Source organism: Xenopus laevis, chromosome 6L (assembly GCF_017654675.1).
Source record: "Xenopus laevis strain J_2021 chromosome 6L, Xenopus_laevis_v10.1, whole genome shotgun sequence".
NCBI lineage: Eukaryota > Metazoa > Chordata > Amphibia > Anura > Pipidae > Xenopus > Xenopus laevis.
This window is the reverse complement of record NC_054381.1, coordinates 39,472,146-39,481,323: the sequence shown is the minus strand read 5'-3', so window position 1 is coordinate 39,481,323 and position 9,178 is coordinate 39,472,146. Positions and strand designations below refer to the sequence as shown.

General features: G+C 37.5%; 1 protein-coding gene across 2 annotated transcripts in view; it reads left to right on the top strand.

The window, feature by feature from the left end:
- The first annotated feature begins 844 nt into the window (after positions 1-844).
- The window catches only part of tmem196.L (transmembrane protein 196 L homeolog), a 28,727-nt gene continuing 20,393 nt past the window's right edge, over positions 845-9,178 (top strand). Inside the window, exon 1 of one of the 2 annotated variants that reach the window (XM_041565961.1) lies at positions 845-1,416. In XM_041565961.1, the coding sequence (XP_041421895.1) occupies positions 1,252-1,416 (165 nt within the window). In that variant the 5' untranslated portion in view covers positions 845-1,251. The remainder of the gene's footprint in view (positions 1,417-9,178) is intronic. The other variant, XM_018267374.2, reaches the window with a different exon arrangement.

Sequence of the window (9,178 nt, the reverse complement as noted above, 5' to 3'; positions counted from 1 at the left end):
TTATTATTTATTATTATTAGTAGCAATGTCAGAAACATGGAGTCAGTGGCGTAACCAGATGTTACTGGGCCCCGCAGCACATTCATTTTAGGGCCCCCAACATATCCAGAGGTTGTCCGGTTTAACCAATTAATGTTAAAATAAATGTTAAACTTGTTTTTTTTTTTTAGTACTAATAAAACAAATTCTTGTTCTTGATATAAACTTAATCACCAGAAATCTTTCTTAATGGCTTAACTACTGGACTGGGGTTGCAACATGTAAAAACTATGAAGAATATTTTATGAATACTAACACTTTCATACCTTCATTTTTTTTTTTTAAGATTAACACTTTACATACCTTCATTAGAGGCTGGATGCCCAGGGCAAATGTCTGTCTTCAAAGTCAGTGCCAGCCTTTCGGCATGCATATTAAGAAAAAAAGTCCTAAAAGGCTGAAATATTGAAGCTCAAAGAAGGGCTACAATAGGGTTTATTGTCAGGAAACTTTCAATACTGGACTAAGAAATGCACAAATAAAGGAACCAGTGACATTCAAGGCTGGTTTGGGCAATAAACTGCACTAAAAAGAAACATGAAGAAGAAATACAGGATTTAGTACCTGTTAGTGGGAAAAGTGGCCTGAGAATTATTCCATAAAATGTTTTGACCCACTTAAGTGTTTAATATATGATCACAGAGGAAGATTATATATAAAAGAGCATATTTAGTAGTTGGGCTCCAGGGGATGTAATGTAATGGAAAATGATTTAAGACGGTGTACTCAGCATTAAGCAACTGGGAATAGGCTGCGTGTGCATTTAAGTGCAGTTGTAGCCAGTATAAAAGTCCTTGATAGGTGCCTTTAGGACCCAGCGTTGCTCTGTGCTCGTGCATATGCAGTCTGGAACACATCTCATCAGGTTACTATCTTGAGCACGTCAAAGGCAATTGAAATAAGGCTGCCTAAGTGAAAGCAAAGCAAGCCAGCGATTTGGAACCGTTCAGCACCTTAGACAGCGCAGCCACATCTTTGCAAGGGGAACCTCCTGCCTACACCTCTCCTGCTAAACCCATTTGTCCTTTCCTCACTTACATTACTGCTCCGGGAGCTGATTTGCAAAGTGTCGCCTTCATTTTAAGTGAAATGTGGAAATGCTCGGCTGCAGGAAAAGTTTTGGAAAGAGCCTAAGCTGAAGACGGCAGAGAAATAAAAGAAAGGTTAATGGTTTTCCCTGGCTAACCTGGAAGGAATGATGACCAGAGCAGCATGTGTACCAGCAGGCAGATCATTGGAAGTCTCTTGGTGCTGTCTGTGCTGGAGATAGGACTGGGCTTGTCCAGTGTGGCCGTGGGAGCTGTTACTTTCTTCAAAGTCAGAATGGAGCAGAAGCCGCAGCTGGGAGACTCTTCTCCGGTATGGAGCGGGGCGTGTGTACGTTAGCCATTTCACTCTATTTAATTATTTACTGTCTAGCAGCAACCTGACAGACTTAGGCAAGTCTTGCATCAAGGCGAGGGCTCTGTGAGTCTGTGTGGCAGGAATGTTAGTCTGTGCGGAGTGTCTGTGTAGTCCCTACAGACTGCTTTTTGCCCCCGAATGAAATCTTGGGCAGCGTAGCTATATTGTGCTCCCTGATCTCATTCTGAGTCAACAGAGTATCCCACGCAGCTAATGCTTAGGAAAGAAAAAGGGCTGATGATGCATATCAAGGGATTACTGAATGATTTTCAATAGAGGAAGCTTCCCATTTGTTTCATTGGTTTGCTTATCATTCATCATGTCACTACAGACATATATTATCAGAGACATTGGAAGTGACATGTTCATTAAATGCTGTAACGCAGGCAGGCCTTTCAGTGATTAGTTCAGCAGGAGTTCAGGGTTTAACTAAATCAATGTGATTTCATGTCATTTCTAAAATGAACCTGCTGATACACGGATCCCAATATTAAATGCTCTCTGTATGGTTGGCTCATAATATTGCAGCCTAAATGAGAATGCAAACACAGCTCCACTGTTTGTGGCTGAACTACCATAAATAGCTCTGGCACCAAGCCTGAAATGCTAAATATATTAAACATGCTAAACACTGTGGCATGGCGGGTACTCAGTAGATTTCATGCTCAAAAAATGCTTTATTTGTAATAGAATTGCATGGTAGTTTATCATGAGATCTCCTCTTGTTAGCAAAGCCTTGTAGAATGTTATCATAAATGAAATACTGGAGTAGATTAGAATTGGTGGGAAGTATGCATGTATATCATTATTAAATAATGCAACGTGTGTATGCAGAGCTGTATACTATATGGTGCAATTCTATATATTATCCACACAGTTATTATATTGCATTGCAATGGGTAACCATGATGAACATACAGCAAGTGAATATGATCCAATATACTTTATATGGAGAAAGAGATATATATAGTATATATACAGTCATGTGCCCAATGAATAAGCTGGTTTGATGTTATTAACAATAAAAATACCTACAATGGTACCGTTAAGTATTCTAGAGTGACACCAGATATATCACGGAATGTTTCTATGGTTTACATAAGTGCATTAGTGCCATGATAGTGCTCAGGTCTGCAAAATAATTTCCTTATGTGCCATGAGCTAGACTAGTCATTAGCAAGACACCAAAAATGCTTTGAAATAATGTGCCCTTTGCTTATGGAATACTGAACACTGAAATTAATTTTTTGATATGGATTTTGCAAGGTATATATCAGGGCTAATGATATTCTATACAGTATTGGATAAATGAGCTTGTTGGCTTGATCTGGCTTTGTCATAATTGTCAATCAAAAACATCTACAGGTAGTTTGCACACTATTATTGGCCATTAATATCTATTTACTTTTGAACATAGACTTTTTTGCAGTGCAGTAACTCCCTGCCCTGTAGAGATTACAATATAGATCTGGTGTCAGTGGAGCAGGGAGAGTCAACAACTTGCCTGGAGTCTCCTAAAGTTTAATGACCTAAAAACTAAGCATCTCTTTTTCATACTCAGCAGTTTACAAATGGCTTTGCCATTGGACAAGGGGTCTCTAAAATCCATTCTTTCAGTGAAAACAAATACTTGGTAAAACTTTGGTCATGCCAACACTTTTTTAAGCAGTTTGAAACTTAAAAAAGGAAGGAAAGGCAAAATCACTGGGAAGGGGGGTGCTAAATGTTAGGTACCACCCTCAGTGATTATAATAGCATACCTTATCCTGCCTATGTATGAGCACCATGGAATGATCATCTCTGCTTCTTCATGCTTCTGTGGCCCCAAAACAATGTATGCACAGTAGAGTGAATTAGCCAAATGTTTGCTTAAAGTTCAGCTTTTCACTCTACTGCACATGCACATCGGCGTGAAGAAAGAAGATTGAGATGTTGTGCTCACTCAGAAGTAACCCAGACTGGTGTTTTCTGCTAACAGGTACACTGGCCCAGGGGATCAAATAAGTAAGGGATTATAACTGTCCTTCTCTTTTAAAATATGTGTAGACAGGGATCCCCAACCTTTTTAACCTGTGAGCAACATTCAGAAGTAAAAGGAGTTGGGGAGCAACACATGCATGAAAAATGTTCTTGGGGTGCCAAATAAGTGCTGTGATTGGCCATTTGGTAGCCCCTATGTGGATTGTCAACCTACATTGAGGCTCTGTTTGGCAGTACATCTGTTTTTTATGCAACCAAAACTTGTCTCCAAGCCTGGAATTCAAAAATAATCACCTGCTTTGAGGCCACTGGGAGCAACATGCAAGGGGTTGGAGAGCAACATGTTGCTCAAGAGATACTGGTTGGGGATCACTGGTGTAGACCCTTAAAAACATGGGATTTGGGTGCATTTACATCAGACCTCCAGCTTGAGAAGGTAATTCACACCCCAATAAAATAGTATACAACAGTCCCCCAAGAGCAGGTATTAATAAAAGTGTCCTTTATTGCATGGTACAAAAAAACACTAAAGCACAAAATGTAAGAGTTTTTGTACCATGTTTTTTCAATAAAGGAGGTTTTTCCTTTATTTACATCTGCTATTGGTATATATGAGTCTCTGCTGATATTTGGAGTAAAATCAGCACATGATTATAAGGATAAACTGCAAAGACTACAAGTTAGAAACATTCAGTATTAGAGCTAGCCTAAAAGTAATTGGCCTCTGGGAAGCTGGTTCAAAACCTTGTGGAAACTTTTTGTGACCTTGAAATGTCACTTAATATCCTAGTATCCCAGCATGCAAAGTGTATCAAATAGAAAACGTGATTGTTGTACTCAACACAGAATAACAATACTTAGCATGATGTTAATATAGACAACTGTTCAATACTGTAATGAAAAAGAGAAAAGTACTTTATAAATATTCCCCCTTCTAAATAAAGTCCTTGGGATGTGTGGGGTTTGATCTTCCACTCACATGTACCTATGGTATATTATCCTTGTGCTTAGTTGTGATAAGGTAATGAAATGTTTAAAAAAAAAAAAAAGATGATTAACTTAATGACTGAGCCTATATGTACAGGTATGGGACCTGTTATCCATAATGCTGGGGACCTGGGGTTTTCTGGATAAGGGATCTTTCTGTAATTTGGATCTGTATTAAGAAATTATTTAAACTTTGATCAAACCCAATATGATTGTCGTATATCCAGTAAGGTTAATTATATTTTAGTTTGGATCAAATACCAGGTACAGGTTGTGTTATCCGGAAACCCATTATCCAGAAAGCAACAAATTACGGAAAGGCAGTCTCCCATAGACTTCATTTGATCCAAATAATCCAATATTTTTTAAATAATTTGCTTTTTCTCTGTAATAATAAAACAGTACATAGTACTTGATCCAAACTAAGATATGATTAATTTTTATTGGAGGCAAAACCAGCCTATTGGGTTTATTTAACGTTTACTTGATTTCCTAGTAGACTAAAGGTATGAAGATCCAAATTACGGAAAGACCTGTTATCTTGAAAACCCAGGTCCCTAGCATTCTGGATAACAGGTCCCATTCCTTTTTTATTACAGAGAAAAATTGAATCATTTTTAAAAATGAGACTGATTTGATTAAAATGGAGCTTATGGGAGATGACCTTCCTGTAACTTGGAGCTTGCTGGATTTCCAAATAAAGGATCCCATACCTGTATCTCTTTTTTGTGCCATCATAAGGTGAAAAATAAATAAAGCAGAGCAGGTGCTGGGTGGTGCACTTGCACTGGGCTCCATGGAGGAAAATGTTAATTAGTACACAGGGCAAATGATATTATTAACAGCTGAAATCTATATCAGTATGTGCATGATGAGTACATGATGAGTACACCGTATATACATACCATGACCTCCACCTTATCTCCATTAGTCTGTCAGTGAGGGTGATGGATGATATAGTTCTCAGCCACTATTTGGGAAATATCACTGCCGTAAGCACAGACCACAGACCCATCAGGAATTAGTCCATTCTGATCAATAATATAAATTTAGTTTTACGCATAGCTATCTAAACCACAATCCAACCTGAAATATCTTTTGATATATTTCTATATGCCTTTATTGTATAATATCTACAAATGGATAATGGATGCAAAACTGGTATCATTGTCACAAGAATTCCTAATTCAGTAGCCTAAACCTACTCATGGTATGGTATGTTAAAAATAACAAATGCATAAAGGATCCCAAAACTGATTGTTGGAGTAAGTGTTTCCATGTGACTCCATATTGGTTGCTGTATAATACTATGCAAACAGCTACATGCATGTCTTGAATGGAATTATTTCCTTTAAATGTATTTTGCATGCAAGTTTGAATGTAAAAAACTTAGACAAGATGAAGACATATTTGATATTGTCACCCTAAAAATCATATCCTTATGCAGTTCTTGCCTGCCTCCCCCAAAGACATTGATACCAGGCAGAGGTATGTGTGAATATGTGTAAGATACTTTAATGCACCTGATAAAACACAATAACAAAAGAAAACTAATATATGTGTAAATGGGGAGCAAGTTGCACCCAATATACACTGTGTACTTAGCACTTGCAGCAACACAGCTGATGGTATTCAGGGCAGGTATATAAGATGGCTAACTTTGTATTTTTGTGACAAATATACAGTATGACTTGGTATGTAATATAGTGTATACTAGTGATGGGAGCATTTATTCGAACGGCGTCGCATTTTCGCCGGCGTCCAAAAAACGGACGCCGGCGTCAAAAATTAGACGCCGGCACGGTTTAGTGAATTTTTTGCAGTTTCGCCGAAATGCCCCAAATTCGCCCATCACTAGTGTATACACTTTTAGCTATGAGCAGTTATTGTTACAGTATATCTAAGGTGACCCCATTTCACCTCTACCATAGGAAATGTTTTTATGGGGAGGTTTTAAAGGAACAGTAACACAAAATAAATGAAAGTTTTTTAAATGAATAACAATATAAGGTACTGTTGCCCTGATCTGGTAAAACGGATGTGCTTGCTTCAGAAACACTACTATAGTTTATATAAACAAGCTGCTGTGTAGCCATGGGGGCAGCCATTCAAGCACAGGATATACAGTAGATAACAGATACATTCTGAAGAATCCCATTGTATACTATAGAGCTTATTTGTTATCTGCTGTGTATCCTGTGCCTTTTCTCTTTTTTCAGCTTGGAATGGCTGCCTCCATGGCTACACAGCAGCTTGTTTATATAAACTATTGTAGATTTCTGAAGCAAACAGACAGCTTTTACCAGTGCAAAGTATAATATATTTTCATTACTTTAAAACACTTTAATTTTTTGTTGTTACTGTTCTGTTCCTTTACCGAACATAAATATCATAAATTGTTTTGATCATGTTTGGTCTGGTGAGCCTCAGCTCAAGTGACTAGTGACTTAAGTCATTAAACTACTAATAACATGGAGATATATATATATATATATATATATATATATATATATATACACACACTAGAATGCAGCTCACCCCTTTTTATTGGGTGCACATAGGTGTGGCTTGTAATACATACTATGCAACTTAACCCCAGCACTCCAATATACAGCCCCCAGGGAAAACATATCTTTGCACAACTTAAAGGTAACTTTTAGTTATAAAGTTTGTACAAAGTATGCATAAACTGATGCGCCCCATCATGGCAGTGTCACTGCGTCAGTCCTAGCTAAGTGAATAAATATATATAGAAAGAGACCAGCAACACCGGGATTTTCTTTAGCAAAAATGTGTTATTGTATGCATAACTTACGTGATGTTTTTGTCCCCATTGTTCCCATTTTGTCCCCATTGTATGCATACAATAAACACTAAATCCCGGCGTTGCTGGTATTTTTCTATATACTGTATGTATATTTCACCTTGCACCTGGGTTGTTATTTAAGACGGAGTGCTGTATGTATGTATATATATATATATATATGTATATACACACACACACACACACACACACACACACACACACACACACACACACACACACACACACACACACACACACACATGCTGTTGAGAAAGGCTAGGGACCTAGCCGAAACGTTAGTTTATTTTTTTGCTTAAATAAAACCTTTTTTCTCCATAAGTCCTGTGAGTGCTAGCCTCTCTTGAGCCATTGTATATATATATACAATATTATATATATATATATATATATATATATATATATATATATATATATATATATATAGTGAATAAAGTACCCCCTCTTGTAAATTATAAGGATATTATAAGTTACCGAGGAGTTTCATGACCATATAAAAACACGAGGCTGAAGGCCGAGTGTTTTTATACAGGTCATGGAACTCCGAGGTAACTTATAATATCCTCATATTTTGCAAATGTTGGTACTTTATTTATTATAATACACAAATTTCAGAGTCATGTGACAGAAATGACATCAGAACTCACCGTTTATAACTGATGACATCAGAACTCACCGTTTATAAGGATATAATTTACAAGATAATCATGGCTTTTGTGTATTATATATATATATATATATATATATATATATATATATATACTACTTCATTGCACACAGAACACAAAATGGATGCCTAGGTGCTGGGACATTTACATCAATAATATCAAAGCAACAAACAGTCCGCATGCAGAGGTCTTAAATGAAAAACAGTAAGTGTAGTTTATTCAACGTTTCGGCTCAGCTACATGAAGACATAAATGTCAATTTACCTTAATATGCATGTCCAATGTACTTCCTTATCATTAGTGATGGGCGAATTTGTTTTGATTCGATTTGGCACGAATTTCACACATTTCTGGTGAAAAATTTGCTAAACTGCGATTTTGACAATTCGCTGGCATCAAAATGGGCACCACGCTGGTGCCCATTAAAGTCAATGGGTGTCCATTTATTGACGCCATGTCTATATGGCGAAACGGCCAAATTCGGTCTGAATTCACGTCTGGCGAATAAATTCGCCCATCACGTGGCTTCACAGCTGTATGGAAAACCATGTCATATACACCTAACCATCATATGTCTTTTGCTTACAATAACAATAATGGGCCCCATTCCAATTTCTGGCACTTCAGAGAATTGAAAGAGGTAAACAGATGAGGAAGACATAACTTACATTATCCAGAGTGCCTTTGGGGAGAGTTTAGATCCATGTCTGGGGGTTTGAGCACTTTTCTGTTTAACATTTGTCAAATGATGTTGCAAAGGATCAACAAAGCTGAACATTATCCACTACAATCCTCTGGTGTGCAGCAATGTTTCTACTGAATGCCAGAGCTCAAAATCTCAGCTGAGCCATCACTTCAATAGCTATTGTGCTCCAGGGGATCAATAGAGCTGAACATTAAGCAGCATTATCTCCTGATATGCGGCAATGATCTTGGGGAAGCTGAGTCTACAGAATTTAGTCTGGCTACACTCTCATATGTGACACTGCAACATTCTTATCGGTGATGGTTGTGATAATCAGTAATCAGGTAATTATCCTGCCTTGCGCCCCTGGAACTGGCTGCTTGGAGGACCCAGGAACTGTTTAGTGCAGTGGCCTAGTAAAGTGTTAGCATTATATTTCAAGATCTCACATTTTTTTACTTGAAACTTTTTTTTTAAACTGTTTTTTACATTGGTGTCACTTGCAGAATAAATAACTAGGGAAAGACCTAAAAAGAAGGAAAATGGGGGAAAAAATGGAAAGAGGGGTGAGAAAAAAAACAGAGGTATGGT